Source organism: Hordeum vulgare, chromosome 2H (assembly GCF_904849725.1).
Source record: "Hordeum vulgare subsp. vulgare chromosome 2H, MorexV3_pseudomolecules_assembly, whole genome shotgun sequence".
Lineage (NCBI taxonomy): Eukaryota > Viridiplantae > Streptophyta > Magnoliopsida > Poales > Poaceae > Hordeum > Hordeum vulgare.
In genome coordinates, this window is record NC_058519.1 from 590936486 (window position 1) to 590961654 (window position 25169).

Genomic DNA, 25169 nt, shown 5'->3' on the forward strand with positions numbered 1-25169 from the left:
GAGTCCTCCCCCTTGGCTCGGCCGACCCCTTGAGGGTCCTTGGACCCCAAGGCAAGGCCCCCCTCCCTCCCACCTATATATACAGAGGTTTTAGGGCTGATTTGAGACGACTTTTCCACGGCAGCCCGACCACATACCTCCACGGTTTTTCCTCTAGATCGCGTTTCTGCGGAGCTCGGGCGGAGCCCTACTGAGACAAGGTCATCACCAACCTCCGGAGCGCCGTCACGCTGCCGGAGAACTCTTCTACCTCTCCGTCTCTCTTGCTGGATCAAGAAGGCCGAGATCATCGTCGAGCTGTACGTGTGCTGAACGCGGAGGTGTCGTCCGTTCGGTACTCGATCGTGGGACTGATCGCGGGATTGTTCGCGGGGCGGATCGAGGGACGTGAGGACGTTCCACTACATCAACCGCGTTCTCTAACGCTTCTGCTGTACGATCTACAAGGGTACGTAGATCACTCATCCCCTCTAATAGATGGACATCACCATGATAGGTCTTCGTGCGCGTAGGAAAATTTTTGTTTCCCCTGCGACGTTCCCCAACAAGATGGGGAGAGGTTTTCCACAATGGTCCTATAACGCCCAAGATGCGATCCTATCCTTATTTTGGCATGAGGGCCTCGACAGGGATAGAAGCGCATCTCGTCGTTTTGCAAGAATGGATATCATTACAAGTACATGTACATAAGAGATGGGTATATGGAATTGGCTTACACTTGCCACAAGTTACAGCATGAACAACACAATACAACAATATATTTAATCACCATGTAGAAGAGCAGGGTCCAACTACGGACGAAATCAAACAATAAAAGAACGATGTCCATCCTTGCTATCCTAGGCTGCCGACCTGGAACCCATCCTAGATCAACGACGACGAAGAAGAAGAAGAAACTCCAAATAGAACAATCATCGCGCCCACGTCAAAGTATCGCTTTACCTGTACTTGCAACTATTGTTGTAGTAATATGTGAGCCACACTGACTTAGCAATCTCATTTCCAAAGGTATGAAGACTAGCAAAGCTTAATGGGCAAGGTATGGTTAAGTGGTACGACTGGAGAAAGCAACTAAGCACTTATTTGGGTGGCTAACTTACGAGTACAAGAATAAGAGGGGGTGATCTACACATAAACGGGAGTGAACTAATGATGATCAAATGAATGATCCTGGACACATCCTTATGTCAGACATAACCACACCGTGTCCTCTTTCGGATGTGGAACTCACGAGAAGAGACAGTCACGGTTACGCACATAGTTGGCATATTTTAATTAAGTTTACTTCAAGTTATCTAGAACCGGATGTTAAACAAAGTTACCAAGTTGCCACATAACCGCGGGCACGGCTTTACGAAAGATTTAACCTTGCAGGGGTGCTCCAACTAGTCCATCGCAAACTACCACACGTTGCGTCGGAAACCTCGACCGTGGAAAACCCGTGATCTCCTGGGATTCCTGGTGGAAAACTCCAACCTCGAGATAGCCCAAAGTATCCTCGAAATCCCTCGCACAAGATGTTCGAGAAAGGTATAACAAATCCAGCAAGGTCGCCCGACGTGTCGACGATCACAATAGGAGTCGCGTATATCGTTCTCACGACATGCTGGATAAGTGAAGCATACGGTGGCCTGATAGACATCTCCCGAGTTACCCCGGGTTGGCCCTGCACACTGCTCTAGTTTGGACCAACACTCATGAGGAGCACCTACGGGGTCCAGAAAGTCCCCATGCAACTTTTATTAGGTTATTAGGCAAATGTAGTACCAATGTTGGGCCTTGCCAGAGGAGTTTTATCCCAAAACAAAAATCAAGGGGGTCCCCATAACAACCCCAAGCATGTTAGGAGCGCTCGGTATGGAACTTAACACCGGTAGCCAAAACTAAGACGACAAAAGCGGAATAAAACACCCAGCCAAAAGGCCAAGCCTTCCGCCTTTTACCAGGTATACAGGTGCATTAAATTAAACAACAATAATATGGTGATATAATAAGGAACCCATGTTTTCACATGAAAGCAACTGCACCTCCAACTAGCAACGCTATAAGAAGGCTGAGCGAGCGGTAACATAGCCAAACAAGGGTTTGTTGGGTTGTGGAAGGGTTAGAGGCTTTTCATGGCAATGTTGGGAGGCTGATTTTTAAGTGGTAGGCCGCGAGAGATAGCGAAAGAAACAAGACAACTAGCATGGCAATGATAGTAATGGTATCTAGGGAAATGATCATCTTGGTTGTGATCCCGCTTGGAAGAAGAACGAATTCGTGAAGCAGACGAACCGTGAAGTAGACGATCGGGATGTAGTCGAACAAATCCTCACACTCCGAACGCTTCCGAGACTCTATGGAGAAGAAGAAATCTAGAAAAAAAACAATCAACACACGATACACCACAACATATGCATGACATGATGCACAACACATATGATGCATGCCCATTTATTTATGCACGACACGACAAAGCACAACAATTTATTGCTACACATTAAATGAAGCTCAATATGCAACTAGTTGCATATTAATGAAGCTCCACTTTCAAATATTTAGTTCACTCTCGTTTAGGTACTCATCAATATTAAATGTTGTTTAAACATGACAAGAGGTGAAGCATAAATAAGCTACACTATCTAGGCATTTTAAATGAGGTCGAAAACATGTATGGATGTGTTCTATGGGCTAAACCCTCCGGCTTATATAGGCATCGAGTCTCTCTAGGGTTACATGAACGTAGGTTATCATCCAAGGATTACATGCCGAACAAATCATCCTTCCTTGTAGTACATGTAAGGTTGTCGGTGGAGTCCGATGTGCTCATGCCTCTGTTGAAGGCCTCCAAAGTCCTTCCTCCTTACTGGACTCCAGTCCGGCCCATGGACTAATCCAACTTGGTTAGGACCCCCTAGTCCTGGACACCATCACCGAAGACCTCTTTCACGAGGCCGTCCGAGTCGATGGGATCGAATTCGCTGTCAAAGGAGCTGTGTGAGGGAACTAAGTGAGAGTGGAGTGTTTTGAGAACTAGGTATCGTCCGACATATGGGGTTGTTGTGGAGTCGTGGCGGATCATAGTGGACCACAACCTGCATGGTGGCCGTATCCGGGCGTCACCATATTCGCCCCCATACAGGCTAGGTATGGGGAGTGCTAGACATGCCACACATTTCAGTTGGATCTAATAGGTCCGATTTGATGGCAAAATCATGCCCGGGAGCTGCACAACAGTTTGAGGCCGACACGGGACCTGGTTGTAGATGCTCTTCGATCATCTCGAATAGATCATGTATATTGCCTCTTCACCTAAAATAACCGTTGTTTTACAGGCTCGAGATAGAAAAGTCGTTCTGACCACGTGTAGAGCGGCTAGTCCATAAACTTTTTAAATGGGAGTTGTATATCTCATCCCTCATCCATCATATTTTCAGGATTTCCCCCTCCTTTTAAAGTTTCCTTTATCCCTTACGTGGCTTGGTGAGAGGAAAATTTACAACTTGCGTAAAGTTTCCCCTTATGCAGGGACATCCTCACCGTCGTCCACGTCTGCCACTTCATGGGCGTCTTGCGTCCCGTGCCTTCACCGCCACTAGGCTCGTCGCCGCCTCATTGTTGCTCCTCCTTCGACCGACCAGGCGTTGCCATGGAGAAGTAGAGCATCCCATTCCCAATCCCGAGGTCGCCCCGTCGAAATCGAGATGGTCACCGGCGCCATCGAGCGCGACGGCGAGCATGTCGCCCATGATGGACTGGCCGAGCATGGCGTGGCGGCATGGTGCGCCCGAGCCCGTCCCAGACCGCCCAACCCCGACCATGCGGGAGCCCTCCCTGGCCGCACCGCCGTGCAGGAGCTCGTCCCCCGACAAACTCCTCCATGCGCGCAAGCATCTGCGTCCAATTGTAATTTACATTTCGTTTCGATGGTGTTTTACGATTGCTTTTCACGAACCCGGTTATAAATGTAACTACTAACAAGTGGGCTCCTCATCTAACATGAAAGATTTTTGCGGGTCCCGTAAAAAATATATTTGCGGGGCCTATTCTGTCGGAACAAATGTCATGTTGTAAAAACCTAAAAAAAAACAGTTTCGTTTCGCCACAGCATGTAAACAAATTTAAGGAATGTGGTAGAGATGTTTTTAGATGCCAAGCTGTACTCGGAGTATTTACCACGTGCCATGCGTGGCCACTGGTTAGCAACCCAAAACCTCTCAAAAGTGAAGTTCGGTCTCTCCACAAAAGCCAAGGCTCTACAAGCTCGATCATCCGACCAAGGCCAAAATCGACGCGCTCTCGTCGGATAGAAAATCAGAGCGAGCCGAAACAGTGTGGCTGCGCGCCGTTGTTTTCTGCTTCACCGACGCCGAACAAAATCACTAACAGAGTGGCTGCGCGCCGTTGTTTCTGCTTCACCGACGCCGAACAGAATCACTGCGCCGCGCATAAGATCGCGTGATCCCGAGGCTTTGGTTAAGGCCCCTTTCCCTTTGAATCTTTCTTTCCCTCTCGCGAGAACCAAACAGCGCATAAAGCCCAAACCCCAGAGCAAAAGCGAACGCGGGAACGGGACAGGCATCATCGCATCGTCGCCGGCGTCCCCCACGCCAAGCACAGCTCCCGCGCGCCGTCTTCCTCCCCTCCCCTCCCCCCGGGAAAACCCCCGCTTCAAAACCCCCATCCCTTTCGCTCTCGGCTCCTCCCAAGAACAGGCGACCGATCGAGAGAGGAGGAGGAGGAAGGACGCTGCAGCGATGGGCAACTGCTTCACCAAGACGTACGAGATACCCATCACGTCGGGCACGTTCGACCGGCCGCCGCCGTCGTTCGGCCCGCAGCAGCCGGCCGCCGGGCACGGCACCGGCAAGCCCCCGCGGCCGCCGTCGACGGCGTCGGGGCGGCCGACGCTCCCGAAGCAGCAGCAGCCGCCGCCGCTGCCCAGGCCGTCCGGCCGGCCGCCCCTGCCGGGCTTCCTGTCCGGGTCGCTGTCGCGGAAGGTGCCGGTCGGCGAGATCGGCCCGGTGCTGCAGCGGCCGATGGCGGACGTGCGCGCGCTCTACAACCTGGAGCGGAAGCTCGGGAGCGGCCAGTTCGGGACGACGTACCTGTGCACGGAGCGCGCCACGGGGCTCAAGTACGCCTGCAAGTCGGTGTCCAAGCGGAAGCTGGTGCGGCGCGCCGACGTGGAGGACATGCGCCGGGAGGTGACCATCCTGCAGCACCTCAGCGGCCAGCCCAACATCGCCGAGTTCAGGGGCGCCTTCGAGGACGCCGAGAACGTGCACCTCGTCATGGAGTTCTGCTCCGGCGGGGAGCTCTTCGACCGCATCACCGCCAAGGGGAGCTACTCCGAGCGCCAGGCCGCCGCTGTATGCAGGGACATCCTCACCGTCGTCCACGTCTGCCACTTCATGGGCGTCTTGCACCGGGACCTCAAGCCCGAGAACTTCTTGCTCGCCAGCCCCGCCGACGAAGCCCCGCTCAAGGCCATCGACTTCGGCCTCTCCGTCTTCATCGAAGAAGGTCAGCACCATGCCACAAACTTCTCCATGATCCCACTCCCACACATGACATGATTTACAGTATAGTAGTACTCCCTCTGTACCACAATACTTGTTGTTGGAGAGAACTAGTCTAGTTCTTCCCAACAACAAGTAAAAATCTCCCTCATTCTATCTCAATCACGATAACCTATCGCGCTAAGCTAAGCCGACAGATATGAAAGGAATTAGAGACAGTGTAAGCAGAAATATGTGAGGTAATACCTGTCAGAATGAGGATACAGTGAAACAAACCACCCCCGATACAGTGAAACAAACCACCCCAGAGGAACAGAGAGAGTAGTATCGAAGCATAAATCTATGCAGAAGGCATTGTTGCAACAGAGGAGGGGATAATTCAGATAGACAGTTCAGCGCAGCATTGCATATAGGATATGAAAATATATAGCATTTTTTTCCTTCAACAAATGCAGGAAAAGTGTACAAGGACATTGTGGGAAGTGCATACTATGTGGCGCCAGAAGTATTGCATCGGAATTACGGGAGAGAAATTGATGTCTGGAGCGCTGGAGTGATCTTGTACATTCTCTTATGTGGTTCACCGCCTTTCTGGGCAGGTAAGTATTCATCCATCTGCACCTTCACATACTGCATTGTGCACATCACAGGGCTAAATCTTGCAATTTGCAAATCTTGATAGAAACGGAGAAGGGCATATTCGACGCAATACTGGTGGGTCAAGTTGATTTCAGTAGCAGCCCCTGGCCGACGATATCTGAAAGCGCAAAGGATCTTATCAGACAAATGTTAAACAGAGATCCGAAAAGGCGTATCACGGCAGTACAGGCCCTGGGTAAGTACACCACCTGGGGTTATGATGAAGAGTTCTTCTGCATTTGTATGAACTAAATGTCGTTACAATTGTATCTACTTATCCGTTTGCAGAACATCCATGGCTCAAAGAAGGTGGTGCGTCTGACAGGCCTATCGACAGCGCGGTCCTATTAAGAATGAAGCAATTCAAGGCAATGAACAAGCTTAAACAACTGGCGCTTAAGGTGAATTGTCCTTGACAAATAAGATGACTGCTATATGTCTTGGTATAGTTAAGCTGACACACTGCTTCTTTCATTTCATCTCAAGGTAATTGCAGAGAACCTGTCACCTGAGGAAATCAAGGGCCTGAAACAGATGTTCAATAACATGGACACAGACAAGAGTGGGACCATCACAGTTGAAGAACTGAAGATTGGTTTAACCAAGTTAGGATCAAAGATTAGTGAGGCGGAGGTTCAGAAGCTTATGGAAGCAGTAAGATCACTTTTTGTTTTCCTTCACCTATGACCATAAGTTAGCATATGAGGATTTCATTAACCATGCTATGATTCAGGTTGATGTAGACAAGAGTGGCAGCATAGATTACACGGAATTCCTGACTGCTATGATGAATAAACATAAGCTGGAAAAGGAGGAGGATCTGCTCCGTGCATTTCAACACTTCGACAAAGATAGCAGCGGGTAATTCTAATTTCTATAAACCAATAAATATAGTTTATCTTGCATGCATCACCATAAATTAAGGAGTATACAATTAACCAACGCTAAACTTCTGAAACCAATTTACATCCAATCATGTTATTTAATGTATAAAATTTAAAATTTAATAATACTCATTTGTGTTGTTCTTGCATTATTTTCTGCTTGGTATGGACTAGACTTAACAAATTGAGGGTGTGGGTGTGATGGTGGTTAACTATCATCATCCACTGGGAACAACGTCAGTCAGCAGGTGCTAATCACAGACAATATGCACAATAATAACTGTAGGTACATATCAAGAGACGAACTTGAACAAGCCATGACAGAGTATGGGATGGGTGATGAAGCAAATATTAAAGCAGTACTGGACGAAGTTGACAAAGACAAAGTGAGCCTTTTTTCCCCACCTTTCTTTTGAAATGATTTTTCCCACTTTAGTGCCATCTGAACATATTTAACCCCTGTCATCATTAAATTCACAGGATGGGAATATCGACTATGAAGAGTTTGTGGAAATGATGAGGAAAGGAAAATAGACCTGAGGAAACTTGGGCCTCTTGATGAACAGAGTTGTATAGAGATGTTTTAATATATTGTAAAGTATAACTCTGGAACAAGTTGCTTGCAGTGTGTATGTATATAGAAAAGCAATGTCGCCATATGCCCAAAACAATTCTTTTACTACGTACGTGTTAATACTAACTTGCACAAGACAAAGACCTGCACTTTAACAAAGTTACAGAAATATAAGCAAATGGAAATCACTACAATATCCTTCAGTGTGATTTGGGGGCTTCATATCATGTTAAAGCTGGGTAAGTTTACGAGAAAAAACTTATTTGTATTTTCCAGTTTTACAATCTTGTCAGGAAGCTACTAGATTTTACTCCCTCCGTTCCTAAATATAAGTCTTTTAAGAGATTTCTCTAGATGACTACATACAAAGCAAAATGAATGAATCTACAATCTAAAATATGTCTATATACATCTGTATATAATCCTCTAGTAGAATCTCTAGAAAGACTTATATTTAGGAACGGAGGGAGTAGACACTAAGACATTCAAACATAACACATGCAGAGAAGCAACAAGTATATTGATGCAAAAAATTGTGAGTTGGACCCATGTGGGATCAGGTTCCCATGACAGGTTGTCTTCTTTGTGTGGGTCGGCATCGATGTCGGCTTGAGTGCCCGTGGTGGTGTTATGGCACAACGGTTTTGCCCTCGTGTTGTCCATCTTAAGGGTCCGCTTGTTGGCGGCCTCGTGGGGGCGGCGGTGTGGTTCTCCTAGAAACTGGGACGACAACTCTGAATGGTGAGGTTGTGCGATGGGATGTGCAGCAAGCAGCATGGCAAACGTCATGATGTCATTTCTTGGCTATGTGGGTAGCAAGCTGAGGGGTGGCAAGAGATTATAGTGTCATCGTGGCTTCAACGGTGATGGCTCCCTAGTCTGGATCTGGAAGCCTTGCGCCGGCGGCCGCCCCTCTCATCGGGACATAGATCAGGTGACATGCACGTTTGTATGTCACCGTTTGCCTTGCGGCCTAAATTTAAATTTAAACATTGCGAAAAAATTTGAAAAAAAATCATGCATGTTCACAGCACATATTAAGATAACATTAATTCTCGTGGGTTGGGTCGAAAACCTTAATTCTACAAGTGGCACTTGTGAGGGTACTGTTAGGTTGATCTCTCGTTTAATGGGCCCAACGGCCCATTGGAACCTTGACCCATGCCCTGATCGGGGGCGTCCAGCCCAAACAAGGCTGGTGGGTCCTTGTCACGTAGTGCTATATAGAGGAGGTGGGGACCATGGCACATGACACGAGGTTCGCCGTCGCCACTGGTTCTCCACTCTCAACCCTAATCCGATCCAGAGGGTAGCACTGAAGCGATGGGAAGTCCATCACCGCCGCTACCGCATCTCTCTCTCCTTCCCCACCGTCGTCACCACCTCACGACGGTCTCTGGAGGGAGCTCATCGAGTTCATCACAAGGTAATAATCTACTATTTCATACCGAACACATCTAGCCTAAGATCCACGGGATCTATCAATGGTATCATGAGCAAGGTTGGCATTAGATGTGTTTTCGTATGAAACAACAACAAGAAAAGTTTCCCCTCCCCTGGAACCCTAGAACAGGGTAGAAAGAAAAGGTCCCTCACTGGGAAAATTTGCGCCGCCGCAAGGCCGCGTCGTTCCTCTCGATCCGGACGGGCATCGGCAAGCCGAGCCGTTCGGAAGAAGAACACCACCCCTTATCGGGGCAAAGAATCTACCCCTTCGGGGGCAAAGAAAAGGTCCAACTGAATCCGAAAAAGTAAACAAAAAAAAGCGGGGAAAGGAAAGCAAAGAAAAAGCTAACACCCCAATCGGGGCCAAGGGCACCACCACCGCACCCTTGACGGTGGCGCGCTCACCTTGAAGGTGCTCGCGCACGCCGGCAAAGGAAAGGAGATGGAGCCACCGTATCATGCCGCTGCGGGACACCCATGCACGGAAAGGAAAAGGAAAAGAGGTACCATGGCTAACCCACTCAACGGCGGCGCGCTCACCGCAAGGGAACGCGCAACCGGTGAAAGGGGAGGCCACGACACCGCAATTTGTTGCTCTGCCGGTGCTCTATCTCTCTCTGAGAAGTAGATGGGGGAGAAGGGGCTGGGCGAGCAAGGCAAAAGGGGGGCGAATGAAAAGGCTGGCGCGCACGGCGGAGGGGGGTTCGGCCCCATCGCCGGTGGCCCGCCGTCGACATGCAAGGGAAGAAAAAAAACGTGGCTCCAAGATGGGGTTCCACGCGGGAGCCATGGCTAAAGAAAGAAGGGGTCTCGCGCGGCGCATGGTTGCATGGCCGTCGCCGGCGGCCGGCGTAGTGGCCAGGCCACCACAGAGGAAGTCTCGACGGGGCATGAAGCCGCCGCTCGAGATAAAGAGAGGCGAGGGTAAGAGCGGCGCGGTGGCGTGGCCCTGCCAGCGGCCGAAACGGCCAGGAGCTCGCAAGAAAGCCCTTGCCCTCGGGCTGCTCAAGGCTGAGAGGCGCAACAACGCAGGGGGAAATGAGGTAGGGTTTCACAGTAGAGAGAGGCTGGGGCTCGTTTTGCTCAGGCGAGAACGACGGGCAACCGTCGGATTAGATCCCACGGCCCCATATCAAACCCTAATTCTCCCAAGGCCACTTGGGCCAAAACAAGGCCGGTCGGCCCAAGGCCGAGAGAAAGATAGGCGGGCCGAGGCTGTCCTCAGGCCAGCGGGAGGGAGACCGCGCCAGGCCGAAGGGAGCCACGGCGGCTCGGGCCTCTCAGTCCGACCGCCCCAGGCCGGGGCCTTTTCAAGCCAAGGAGGCCACAGGTCGTAGGCCGAGTAAGGCTACTACTGCGGCTATTTTATGTTTTAAAGCACCTTTTATTTCTGTCCTTTTTATGGCAGATTTAAAATAGTTTTTTCTAGGCATTTTTTCCTACGAAAATATGTTTAAAAAATAGCAAAGAAAAATGTTCGAAATTTCTGTAAAAGCAATGATGATTTTTCTGAAAAGAAAAAATAAAAGATTCTGAAAATAAAAGAAGATTTTCAGAAAAAGAAAAGTTCATGGATTTTATAAAAGGGATTATATTGTTCATGGATTTTTAATTATGACAGAATATTTTTCTGTAATAGTAACATGATTTTTCTGAAAACAAAAATAAAAGGGTTCTGAAAAAAAAAGATTTTCAAGAAAAAAAAAGTTCATGGATTTTATAAAAGGGATTATAAAATTCATGAATTTAATTTTTAACAGAATATTTTTCTGTAAAGGTACATGAATTTTTATATTCATGTTTTTCCGCTGCAAAGTAAAAAGGTTTAGTCCTCCAATTAAATTGGAACCAACACGAAAATTTAATTGAGAACTGTTATTAGAAAAGTTTTTCCCTTGTGGGTGAAATAAGATTCAAACAATTTCCGCTATGACAAAAGAAAAATGTTTGTTTTAAAGTTAAATATGGTATTGTTGTTTTCTGACCAACGTTGATGATAACAATACTATAATTGTATGAGTCATCTTATGTTTAAAGCTTAAATCTCTAATAAATTTCTGCTGCAATATGGTTAATGATGATGATTATTTCTTAGCAAAGTTGTTCAATAAGATTACTATCATCACATGTTTATGAGTTATGTGCATTATTTCCATTTCTGCCCAACGGTGATATGGAATTAATGTAGAAGGATGATGTTTTATTCTAATTCTGCCATCATGGTGATTTAGAATATTCCAGAAAGTTTTCAAAGGTGTAATGTGCATGATTTTAATCAGACCAACGTAGGGTTATTTTTATGCTCATTACCACTGTTTATTGGCTAAGTTTTCTCAGACTAAAAGTTATTCAAGCTTTCACTCATGAAAGCGAATGTTTTGGGTACTAGTGACCCGAAAGATGGAAAAGAAAGGTCATAACTTGAGGGAATAAATTCTCTCCAAAGAATGGCTTCACAAGAAAAGAACTCTTGGATATTAATTCAAGAAAAGAAAAGAGATAGATCATTGAGAGTCTTGGTTGACGAATGTCTTTCATGTACTCTCTATGATGAAGTCTCCTTTTTTTCAGTCAACGTGATTGAAATGAAACAAGCAACATGCATGTTTAATTTGACCAACGTTGGATCAAACATGTGTGTCAAAGATAATTCAGATTTATTTCTGAATTTGATGCAGTCAAAAGAGCCAATTATGGCATTTATGTCCCTTACAGGGAATTACGCGCATGGCGGGAAAAGTGTGGGAAAAATGCGTGTGTAACCGGGTAAAGTTGACATTGTATTATGTCAACAATTCGTGTATGGCAGGAGAAATTTTGGCAAAGGCCTTATCCTGTATGAAAAGAGAAAGTTATGATGACTCATGTGCGGTTAATGTGTCCCATTATGGGAGAAAAGTATGTAGTAGCTATTAAGCTTTCCTAATATCGACCGTACACCTTATGTGTAACGGTCATTAAGCAATCAATAAATCCAGAAAGGATAAAAGTAACAGACGAACCTAAAGACAAGAATGATATGCAAGTGTGACTTGCAAAAGTGACAACTATAAAGAACTCTGTTGAGTTTCTGAAATGAAATGAGGAAAAAGTACTCCCATGCTAGTTAACTTATAACTTCATTTTACATGAAGTGATAAGATGAATGAGCTAGATAATCGAAGTTTCCTCATTTCACAAGAACTATGAATGGGTTTCAAAATTGTGACAGAAAAGTTCTTGCCACATTTCGAGGGGGAGATAGAGACATGAAATACATTGTAGTGTATTTCATGACTCCTCTTTACTTTAGATGATGTGATGCACATTACTCCTTTGTACTTTAGATGATGTGATGCACATTATGCATCTAAAGTGATCCATTAATGAAGAATGTGATTGTCAAGGGGAGTACGACAGTCATTTGAATACCGTCATTATGATACCCCTAAAGAAAAGAAACAGTTGCATTTTCGGATCTTTTATAGTCCCGAAAGCAGACTAAGGAATACAATAATGGTGCTTAAAGTGCCATAAAGAAGAAAGTTTAAAGATACGCCATTTCTTCAGTGAAGATGGAGTAATCTGAGGGAGCATGTTGTATGACCTATACAACACCTGTTGTTAGCTCTACAAGGGATCTTGTGATACAAGTGTTGGGGAACGTCGCATGGGAAACAAAAATTTTCCTACGCGCACAAAGACCTATCACGGTGATGTCCATCTACGAGAGGGGATGAGTGATCTACGTACCCTTGTAGATCGTACAGCAGAAGCGTTAGTGAACGCGGTTGATGTAGTGGAACGTCCTCACGTCTCTCGATCCGCCCCGCGAACAATCCCGCGATCAGTCCCACGATCTAGTACCGAACGGACGACACCTCCGCGTTCAGCACACGTACAGCTCGACAATGATCTCGGCCTTCTTGATCCAGCAAGAGAGACGGAGAGGTAGAAGAGTTCTCCGGCAGCGTGACGGCGCTCCAGAGGTTGGTGATGACCTTGTCTCAGCAGGGCTCCGCCCGAGCTCCGCAGAAACGCGATCTAGAGGAAAAACCGTGGAGGTATGTGGTCGGGCTGCCGTGGAAAAGTCGTCTCAAATCAGCCCTAAAACCTCCGTATATATAGGTGGGAGGGAGGGGACCTTGCCTTGGGGCTCAAGGAGCCCCAAGGGGGTCGGCCGAGTCCAAGGGGGGAGGACTCCCCCCCCCCAAACCGAGTTGGACTTGGTTTGGTGGGAGGGAGTCCTTCCCTTTCTTCCCACCTCCCCCTTTTTTTTTCTCTTTGATTTTTATCTCTATGGCGCATAGGGCTCTTTTGGGCTGTCCCACCAGCCCACTAAGGGCTGGTGTGCCACCCCCAAGGCCTATGGGCTTCCCCGGGGTGGGTTGCCCCCCCCCCCGGTGAACTCCCGGAACCCATTCGTCATTCCCGGTACATTCCCGGTAACTCCGAAAACCTTCCGGTAATCAAATGAGGTCATCCTATATATCAATCTTCGTTTCCGGACCATTCTGGAAACCCTCGTGACGTCCGTGATCTCATCCGGGACTCCGAACAACATTCGGTAACCAACCATATAACTCAAATACGCATAAAACAACGTTGAACCTTAAGTGTGCAGACCCTGCGGGTTCGAGAACTTTGCAGACATGACCCGAGAGACTCCTCGGTCAATATCCAATAGCGGGACCTGGATGCCCATATTGGATCCTACATATTCTACGAAGATCTTATCGTTTGAACCTCAGTGCCAAGGATTCATATAATCCCGTATGTCATTCCCTTTGTCCTTCGGTATGTTACTTGCCCGAGATTCGATAGTCAGTATCCGCATACCTATTTCAATCTCGTTTACCGGCAAGTCTCTTTACTCGTTCCGTAATACAAGATCCCGCAACTTACACTAAGTTACATTGCTTGCAAGGCTTGTGAGTGATGTTGTATTACCGAGTGGGCCCCGAGATACCTCTCCGTCATACGGAGTGACAAATCCCAGTCTTGATCCATACCAACTCAACTAACACCTTCGGAGATACCTGTAGAGCATCTTTATAGTCACCCAGTTACGTTGCGACGTTTGATACACACAAAGCATTCCTCCGGTGTCAGTGAGTTATATGATCTCATGGTCATAGGAATAAATACTTGACACGCAGAAAACAGTAGCAACAAAATGACACGATCAACATGCTACGTCTATTAGTTTGGGTCTAGTCCATCACGTGATTCTCCTAATGACGTGATCCAGTTATCAAGCAACAACACCTTGTTCATAATCAGAAGACACTGACTATCTTTGATCAACTGGCTAGCCAACTAGAGGCTTGCTAGGGACGGTGTTTTGTCTATGTATCCACACATGTAAATGAGTCTTCATTTAATACAATTATAGCATGGATAATAAACGATTATCTTGATATAGGAATTATAATAATAACTATATTTATTATTGCCTCTAGGGCATAATTCCAACAGTCTCCCACTTGCACTAGAGTCAATAATCTAGCCCTCACATCATCATGTGAATTACATTGTAATAAATCTAACACCCATACGGTTCTGGTGTTGATCATGCTTTGGCCGTGGAAGAGGTTTAGTCAGCGGGTCTGCTACATTCAGATCCGTGTGCACTTTGCATATATTTACGTCCTCTCCCTCGACGTAGTCGCGGATGAGGTTGAAGCGTCGTTTGATGTGTCTGGTCTTCTTGTGAAACCGTGGTTCCTTTGCTAAGGCAATGGCACCCGTGTTATCACAGAACAAGGTTATTGGATTCAGTGCGCTTGGCACCACTCCAAGATCTGTCATGAACTGCTTCATCCAGACACCCTCCTTAGCCGCCTCCGAGGCAGCCATGTACTCCGCTTCACATGTAGAATCTGCTACGACGCTTTGCTTGGAACTGCACCAGCTTACCGCACCCCCATTAAGAATAAATACGTATCCGGTTTGCGACTTAGAGTCGTCCGGATCTGTGTCAAAGCTTGCATCAACGTAACCTTTTACGACGAGCTCTTCGTCACCTCCATACACGAGAAACATCTCCTTAGTCCTTTTCAGGTACTTCAGGATATTCTTGACCGTTGTCCAGTGATCCACTCCTGGATTACTTTGGAACCTACCTGCCATACTTATGGCCAGGCTAACATCCGGTCTAGTGCACAGCATCGCATACATGATAGAACCTATGGCTGAAGCATAGGGGACGGAGCGCATATGCTCTCTATCTTCATCAGTTACTGGGCACTGAGTCTTACTCAATCTCGTACCTTGTAAAACTGGCAAGAACCCTTTCTTGGACTGTTCCATTTTGAACCTCTTCAAAACTTTATCAAGGTATGTGCTTTGTGAAAGTCCTATCAGGCGTTTTGATATATCCCTATAGATCTTAATGCCTAGAATGTAAGCAGCTTCTCCTAGGTCCTTCATAGAGAAACTCTTATTCAAGTAACCTTTTATGCTCTCTAAGAACTCCACGTTGTTTCCAATCAGCAATATGTCATCCACATATAATATTAGAAACGCCACAGAGCTCCCACTCACTTTCTTGTAAATACAAGATTCTCCAACCACTTGTATAAACCCAAATGCTTTGATCACCTCATCAAAGCGTTTGTTCCAACTCCGAGATGCTTGCACCAGTCCATAAATGGATCGATGGAGCTTGCACACCTTGTTAGCATTCTTAGGATCGACAAACCCTTCGGGTTGTATCATATACAATTCTTCCTTAAGGAAACCGTTAAGGAACGCCGTTTTGACATCCATCTGCCAGATTTCATAATCGAAAAACGCAGCTATTGCTAACATGATTCTGACGGACTTAAGCATCGCTACGGGTGAGAATGTCTCATCTTAGTCAATTCCTTGAACTTGTGAAAAACCCTTTGCCACAAGTCGAGCTTTATAAACGGTCACATTGCCGTCAGCGTCCGTCTTCCTCTTAAAGATCCATTTGTTCTGAATAGCCTTGCGGCCCTCAGGTAGTACCTCCAAAGTCCACACTTTGTTCTCATACATGGATCCTATCTCGGATTTCATGGCTTCTAGCCATTTGTTGGAATTTGGGTCCACCATTGCTTCTTCATAATTCGCAGGTTCATTGTTGTCTAACAACATGATTGATAAGACGGGATTACCGTACCACTCTGGAGCAGCACGTGGTCTCGTCGACCTGCGTGGTTCGACAGAAACTTGAACTGGAGTTTCATGATCATCATCATTAACTTCCTCCTCAATCGGCGTTGCAATGACAGAGGTTTCCCCTTGCCCTGCGCCACCATCCAGAGGGACGAGAGGTTCGACAACCTCGTCAAGTTCTATCTTCCTCCCACTCAATTCTCTCGAGAGAAACTCCTTCTTGAGAAAAGCTCCGTTTTTAGCAACAAACACTTTGCCCTCGGATTTGAGATAGAAGGTGTACCCAACTGTCTCTTTTGGGTAACCTATGAAGACGCACTTTTCTGCTTTGGGTTCCAGCTTTTCAGGCTGAAGCTTTTTGACATAAGCATCACAACCCCAAACTTTAAGAAACGACAACTTTGGCTTTTCGCCATACCACAGTTCGTATGGTGTCGTCTCAATGGATTTTGATGGTGCCCTACTTAAAGTGAATGCAGCTGTTTCTAATGCATAACCCCAAAACGATAACGGCAAATCAGTAAGAGACATCATAGATCGCACCATCTCTAATAGAGTACGATTACGACGTTCGGACACACCATTACGCTGTGGTGTTCCAGGCGGTGTTAACTGTGAAACAATTCCACATTGTCTTAAGTGAGTACCAAACTCGAAACTCAGATATTCACCCCCACGATCAGACCGTAGGAACTTGATCTTCTTGTTACGATGATTTTCCACTTCACTCTGAAAGTGCTTGAACTTTTCAAATGTTTCAGACTTGTGCTTCATCAAGTAGACATAACCATATCTACTTAAATCGTCAGTGAAGGTGAGAAAATAACGATATCCGCCGCGTGCCTCCACGCTCATCGGACCACACACATCGGTATGTATGATTTCCAACAAGTCACTTGCACGCTCCATTGTTCCGGAGAACGGAGTCTTAGTCATCTTGCCCATGAGGCATGGTTCGCACGTGTCAAGTGAATCAAAGTCAAGTGACTCCAAAAGTCCATCAGCATGGAGTTTCTTCATGCGCTTTACACCAATATGACCTAAGCGGCAGTGCCACAAAAATTTGGCGCTATCATTGTTAACTCTAACTCTTTTGGTCTCAATGTTATGTATATGCGTATCGCTATCAAGATTCAATATGAACAATCCTCTCACATTCGGTGCATGACCATAAAAGATGTTACTCATAGAAATAGAACAACCATTATTCTCTGACTTAAAAGAGTAACTGTCTCGCAATAAACAAGATCCAGATATAATGTTCATGCTCAACGCAGGCACTAAGTAACAATGATTTAAGTTCATCACTAATCCTGACGGTAACTGAAGTGACACTGTGCCGACGGCGATTGCATCAACCTTGGAACCATTTCCTACGCGCATCGTCACTTCATCTTTCGCCAGCCTTCGTCTATTCCGCAGTTCCTGTTTCGAGTTGCAAATATGAGCAACAGAACCGGTATCGAATACCCAGACACTACTACGAGAGCCGGTTAAGTACACATCAATAACATGTATATCAAATATACCTTATTTTTCTTTGGCCGCCTTCTTATCTGCCAGATACTTGGGGCAATTGCGCTTCCAGTGACCCATACCCTTGCAATAGTAACACTCCGTTTCAGGCTTAGGTCCAGCTTTGGGTTTCTTCGTCGGATTGGCAACAGGCTTGCCGCTCTTCTTTGAATTGCCCTTCTTGCCTTTGCCGTTTCTCTTGAAACTAGTGGTCTTATTCACCATCAACACTTGATGCTCTTTACGGAGTTCAGACTCTGCGACTTTCAGCATCGCAAACAACTCGCCGGGAGACTTGTTCATCCCTTGCATGTTGTAGTTCAACACAAAGCCTTTATAGCTTGGCGGCAGTGATTGAAGGATTCTGTCAGTGATAGCTTCTTGCGGGAGTTCAATCCCCAGCTCAGCTAGACGGTTTGAGTACCCAGACATTTTGAGCACATGTTCACTGACAGACGAGTTTTCCTCCATCTTGCAAGCATAGAATTTATCGGAGGTCTCATACCTCTCGATCCGGGCGTTCTTCTGAAAGATAAACTTCAACTCCTGGAACATCTCAAATGCTCCATGACGCTCAAAGCGACGTTGAAGTCCCGGTTCTAAGCCATACAATACTGCACATTGAACTATTGAGTATTCCTCCTTACGTGCTAACCAAGCGTTCTTAACATCCTGATCAGCCGTAGCGGGTGGTTCATCTCCTAGCGCAGCATTAAGGACATAGTCCTTCTTCCCAGCTTGTAAGATTAGCTTAAGATTACGAGCCCAGTCTACAAAGTTGCTTCCATCATCTTTCAACTTAGCTTTCTCTAGGAACGTATTAAAATTCAGGATGACTATCGCGTGACCATGATCTACAACACAAATATATTCAAAAGTGGACTTAGACTATGTTCAAGATAATTAGAGTTCAACTTAATCAAAGTATTTGCTAAACTCCCACTCAAAAAGTACATCTCTCTAGTCATTTGAGTGGTTCATGATCCACCTACACTATCTCAAGTCCGATCATCACGTGAGTTGAGTATAGTTTCAGTGGTAAGCATCCCTATGCTAATCACATCATCTATATGATTCATGATCGACCTTTCGGTCTCATGTGTTCCGAGGCCATGTCTGCACATGCTAGGCTCGTCAAGCTTAACCCGAGTGTTCCGCGTGCGCAACTGTTTTGCACCCGTTGTATGTGAACGTTGAGTCTATCACACCCGATCATCACGTGGTGTCTCGAAATGACGAACTGTAGCAACGGTGCACAGTCGGGGAGAACACAATTTCGTTTTGAAATTTTAGTGAGAGATCACCTCATAATGCTACCGTCGTTCTAAGCAAAATAAGGTGCATGAAAGGATTAACATCACATGCAATTTATAAGTGACATGATATGGCCATCATCACGTGCTTCTTGATCTCCATCACCAAAGCACCGGCACGATCTTCTTCTCACCGGCGTCACGCCATGATCTCCATCAACGTGTTGCCATCGGGGTTGTCGTGCTACTCATGCTATCACTACTAAAGCTACATCCTAGCAAAATAGTAAACGCATCTGCAAGCACAAACGTTAGTATAAAGACAACCCTATGGCTCCTACCGGTTGCCGTACCATCGACGTGCAAGTCGATATTTCTATTACAACATGATCATCTCATACATCCAATATATCACATCACATCGTTGGCCATACCACATCACAAGCATACCCTGCAAAAACAAGTTAGACGTCCTCTAATTTTGTTGTTGCATGTTTTACGTGGTGACCATGGGTATCTAGTAGGATCGCATCTTACTTACGCAAACACCACAACGGAGATATATGAGTTGCTATTTAACCTCATCCAAGGACCTCCTCGGTCAAATCCGATTCAACTAAAGTTGGAGAAACCGACACTTGCCAGTCATCTTTGAGCAACGGGGTTACTCGTAACGATGAAACCAGTCTCTCGTAAGCGTACGAGTAATGTCGGTCCAAGCCGCTTCAATCCAACAATACCGCGGAATCAAGAAAAGACTAAGGAGGGCAGCAAAACGCACATCACGGCCCACAAAAACTTTTGTGTTCTACTCGAGAAGACATCTACGCATGAACCTAGCTCATGATGCCACTGTTGGGGAACGTCGCATGGGAAACAAAAAATTTCCTACGCGCACGAAGACCTATCACGGTGATGTCCATCTACGAGAGGGGATGAGTGATCTACGTACCCTTGTAGATCGTACAGCAGAAGCGTTAGTGAACGCGGTTGATGTAGTGGAATGTCCTCACGTCTCTCGATCCGCCTCGCGAACAATTCCACGATCAGTCCCACGATCTAGTACCGAACGGACGGCACCTCCGCGTTCAACACACGTACAGCTCGACGATGATCTCGGCCTTCTTGATCTAGCAAGAGAGACGGAGAGGTAGAAGAGTTCTCCGGCAGCGTGACGGCGCTCCGAAGGTTCGTGATGACCTTGTCTCAGCAGGGCTCCGCCCGAGCTCCGCAGAAACGCGATCTAGAGGAAAAACCGTGGAGGTATGTGGTCGGGTTGCCGTGGAAAAGTCGTCTCAAATCAGCCCTAAAACCTCCGTACATATAGGTGGGAGGGAGGGGACCTTGCCTTGGGGCTCAAGGAGCCCCAAGGGGGTCGGCCGAGTCCAAGGGGGGAGGACTCCCCCCCCCCCAAACCGAGTTGGACTTGGTTTGGTGGGAGGGAGTCCTTCCCTTTCTTCCCACCTCCCCCTTTTTTTTCTCTTTGATTTTTATCTCTATGGCGCATAGGGCTCTTTTGGCCTGTCCCACCATCCCACTAAGGGCTGGTGTGCCACCCTCAAGGCCTATGGGCTTCCCCGGGGTGGGTTGCCCCCCCCCCCCGGTGAACTCCCGGAACCCATTCGTCATTCCCGGTACATTCCCGGTAACTCCGAAAACCTTCCGGTAATCAAATGAGGTCATCCTATATATCAATCATTGTTTCCGGACCATACCGGAAACCCTCGTGACGTCTGTGATCTCATCCGGGACTCCGAACAACATTAGGTAACCAACCATATAACTCAAATACGCATAAAACAACGTCGAACCTTAAGTGTGCAGACCCTGCGGGTTCGAGAACTATGCAAACATGACCCGAGAGACTCCTCGGTCAATATCCAATAGCGGGACCTGGATGCCCATATTGGATCCTACATATTCTACGAAGATCTTATCGTTTGAACCTCAGTGCCAAGGATTCATATAATCCCGTATGTCATTCCCTTTGTCCTTCGGTATGTTACTTGCCCGAGATTCGATCGTCAGTATCCGCATACCTATTTCAATCTCGTTTACCGGCAAGTCTCTTTACTCATTCCGTAATGATCCCGCAACTTACACTAAGTTACATTGCTTGCAAGGCTTGTGTGTGATGTTGTATTACCGAGTGGGCCCCGAGATACCTCTCCGTCATACGGAGTGACAAATCCCAGTCTTGATCCATACCAACTCAACTAACACCTTCGGAGATACCTGTAGAGCATCTTTATAGTCACCCAGTTACGTTGCGACGTTTGATACACACAAAGCATTCCTCCGGTGTCAGTGAGTTATATGATCTCATGGTCATAGGAATAAATACTTGACACACAGAAAACAGTAGCAACAAAATGACACGATCAACATGCTACGTCTATTAGTTTGGGTCTAGTCCATCACGTGATTCTCCTAATGACGTGATCCAGTTATCAAGCAACAACACCTTGTTCATAATCAGAAGACACTGAGTATCTTTGATCAACTAGCTAGCCAACTAGAGGCTTGCTAGGGACGGTGTTTTGTCTATGTATCCACACATGTAAATGAGTCTTCATTCAATACAATTATAGCATGGATAATAAAGAATTATCTTGATACAGGAATTATAATAATAACTATATTTATTATTGCCTCTATGGCATAATTCCAACAACAAGTCCCTGTAAAACCTATTGCCTTTTGGAAATGGGTGACTATATAATTAATTTGCCTCTTGGCAATGATAGAGCAATGACAACCCCATATGAAAGAAGTGCGAGTACCTGAGATTTTGATGGTCTCTAGGAATGTGAAAAATCAGATACTTGTGACTACTATAAAGTCTATGTTAGTCAAATTCCATCATTTGAATTTCACTAACATAGACTTTATGAAGGGTCTACAAGGCTAATGTGACTCCAAAGGAAATATGTGAAGGTGTAAAACATGACTTAAATCGAAAGATTTTGTGCAAAGAAAATGAGAGGACAATTGCATTCATGCAAAGTTATAGAACGGGAAATTCGTTTCCCAATTCTTATGCATGTGGATGATGTCCTACTTGCTAGTGGTGATATCAATCTACTTCAGGAGGAGAAAAGAAGTTCTTGTCCTCAAAGTTCAAAAGAATAAAAGGGGGTATTAGGAATGTCGCATGGACATGCTAAGAAAGATCTCTAAAGTATGCATACGAGAAAACCTACGCCTGTTCTTATAGTCAAGGGTAATGGAACTGGAAACTATGGTGTTTCAAAAGTTAATAAGAAAAGATTGTAAACGAATATGGTACCATATGCTTCAGTTGTTGGAAGCTCAAGATGTTACCCTAACACAGTTCACGTATATATCCGGGTTGTTTTGGCAATGTCCAGTCCATAGATAAATCAATGGAATGGAGTCAAAGATATCGGCCTCACGCTGAAAGAAATAAGTGCTCTCAAAAGATTGTGAGTACAAAGGCAGGACTTTTGAAATGTATAGCGAAATCCACAATTGTCGCTAACTTTCATACTCGGAGTTTTGTGTGGAAAATCTCCAAATGAGTGAAACGATTGTCATCAGTGTGATGCAATGATATGTTATAGCTTGATACGAGGCTGAGGGACACGCAAAATGGTTAAGGCTACCTGTACCCGGAGTTGATAATGGTTGACAACAACGATAACCATTTTAAGTTCTTTCGCTCCTGTCACAACGAGTCAAGTGTTGATGCCAAACACACTGACAAAGAGTTACGTGTTGTGAAGGAGAAAGTCTGGAATTATGGAAAAATGCTTGAAGCATAAAAGCAACAAACAAGTGTTTGTAGATCTGCTTATCAAAGGCTTACCGCCCAGTGTGTTCGGAGAACACACAGTCGACATGGGTTTTATGGTGTAGTCCAAAATTTCCGGACAATAAAGGGCCCAAGGTTAAAGAATCTATCTCAAAATAGAGAGGTACATTGTGGTTGTCTGATTCCATCGGCAATTGAGCTGTGACGATGAAACATGCCCTATGTATTGATCTGTTGCGAAACGGCTAAAGTTAAAAGCATATGATGAGATCAAGGGGGAGAATGTTAGGTTGACCTCTCGTTCAATGGGCCCAACGGCCCATTGGAACCTTGACCCAAGCCCTGATCGGGGGCGTCCAGCCCAAACAAGGCTGGTGGCCCCCTGTCGCGTAGTGCTATATAGAGGAGGTGGGGACCATGGCACATGACACGAGGTTCGCCACCGCCACTGGTTCCCCACTCTGAACCCTAATCCGATCCAGAGGGTAGCACTGAAGCGATGGGAAGTCCATCACCGCCGCTACCGCATCTCTCTCTCCTTCCCCACCGTCGTCGCCACCTCACGACGGTCTCTGGAGGGATCTCATCGAGTTCATCACAAGGTAATAATCTACTATTTCATACCGAACACATCTAGCCTAAGATCCACGGGAAAAAATTGAAAAAAAAATCATGCATGTTCACAACACATATTAAGATAACCTTAATTCTCGTGGGTTGGGTCGAAAACCTTAATTCTACAAGTGGCACTTGTGAGGGTATGAGCAAAAGCACTGCACCATTGTATCGGCAGCGAGGCTGCGTGCGAGTGTTGCTTTTTAGTTGGGAAGCTTTGTTGTTGTTGAGCTTCATGCACTCGCCAACACAACCAAAAATCTGAACTCGTGGAAATGACCAGGCAATCCACATATACACTTCAATACCCCCTCTTACTTGTGACGCAAAAAGTCAACACATGAACAAATTGAGTGGTATGACTCAAGAGGCCTATACGTGGACAAAGGTGAAAGCACAACTTCTCCATAAGGTGGTTTTGGTAATTAATAACAACATATATGTCATTCGACAAACGATTCTATTTAATATTGTCGGAATCGGGGCTCCGCAGACCCAAGGAAAGGATCGAACACTCGGGTGCGCTCACTCTCCTACCCTATTCTAACTCACGACGACTCTCCGACGACACGAACTAGGAGACGAGCTAGAACACACGACAGTTTACCCAGGTTCGGGTCACCTTGTGGTGTAAAACCCTACTCCTGCTTGTGGTGAGATTGCTTGAGGTGGAATACAAGTTCATGTTGGAAATATGCCCTAGAGGCAATAATAATATGGTTATTATCATATTTCCTTGTTCATGATAATCGTCTATTGTTCATGCTATAATTGTATTAACAGGAAACAGTAATACATGTGTGAATAAATAGATCACAATGTGTCCCTAGCAAGCCTCTAGTTGGCTAGCTCGTTAGTCAATAGATGATCATGGTTTCCTGATCATGGGCATTAGATGTCATTGATAACGGGATCACATGATTGGAAGAATGATGTGATGGACAAGACCCAATCCTAAGCCTAGCACTAGATCGTATTGTTCGTATGCTAATGCTTTTCTAATGTCAAGTATCTTTTCCTCCGACCGTGAGATTGTGCAACTCCCGGATACCGTAGGAGTGCTTTGGGTGTATCAAACGTCACAACGTAACTGGGTGACTATAAAGGTGCACTACGGGTACCTCCGAAAGTGTCTACTGGGTTGGTACGAATCGAGATCGGGATTTGTCACTCCGTGTGACGGAGAGGTATCTCTGGGCCCACTCGGTAGAACGTCATCATGAGCTCAATGTGACTAAGGAGTTAGTCACACGATGACGTGCTACGGAACGAGTAAAGATACTTACCGGTAACGAGATTGAACAAGGTATAGGTATACCGACGATCGAATCTCGGGCAAGTTCTATACCGACAGACAAAGGGAATCGTATACGGGATTGATTGAATCCTTGACATCGTGGTTCATCCGATGAGATCATCGTGGAGCAAGTGGGAGCCACCATGGGTATCCAGACCCCGCTGATGGTTATTGGCCAGAGAGGTGTCTCGGTCATGTCTGCCTGTCTCCCGAACCCGTAGGGTCTACACACTTAAGGTTCGATGATGCTAGGGTTATAGGGAATTATTATATGAGGTTACCGAAAGTTGTTCGGAGTCCCAGATGAGATCCCGAAAATCACGAGGAGCTCCAGAATGGTCCGGAGGTAAAGATTGATATATAGGACAGATGGTTTTCGACACCGGAAGTGTTTCGGGCGTCACCGGTAATGTACCGGGACCACCGGGACCACCGGAGGTGGCCCCGGGGGACTACCGAAGGGGGGCAACGACCCCGGGAGGTAAGGTGGGCCAAGTGGGGGTGGGAACCAGCCCCTAGGTGGGCTGGTGCGCCTCCCCACTCAG

At 46.2% G+C, this 25169-nt stretch overlaps 1 protein-coding gene across 1 annotated transcript; it reads left to right on the forward strand.

Moving 5' to 3' along the window:
* The first annotated feature begins 4550 nt into the window (after window positions 1–4550).
* LOC123427517 (calcium-dependent protein kinase 12-like) lies at window positions 4551–7695 on the forward strand. Its single transcript, XM_045111587.1, has 8 exons — window positions 4551–5508; window positions 5960–6103; window positions 6187–6339; window positions 6432–6544; window positions 6630–6797; window positions 6877–7004; window positions 7314–7413; window positions 7508–7695. The coding sequence occupies exons 1-8, from the start codon at window positions 4740–4742 to the stop codon at window positions 7559–7561; spliced, it is 1629 nt and encodes a 542-aa protein (XP_044967522.1). The 5' UTR covers window positions 4551–4739; the 3' UTR covers window positions 7562–7695.
* Window positions 7696–25169: the final 17474 nt, after the last annotated feature.

Coding starts and splice junctions, on each gene's coding strand:
- LOC123427517 (XM_045111587.1), top strand. CDS start 4,740: ATGGGCAACTGCTTCACCAAGACGTACGAGATACCCATCACGTCGGGC. Junction 5,509..5,959: donor CTCCGTCTTCATCGAAGAAG/GTCAGCACCATG, acceptor CAACAAATGCAG/GAAAAGTGTACAAGGACATT. Junction 6,545..6,629: donor TTAAACAACTGGCGCTTAAG/GTGAATTGTCCT, acceptor TTTCATCTCAAG/GTAATTGCAGAGAACCTGTC.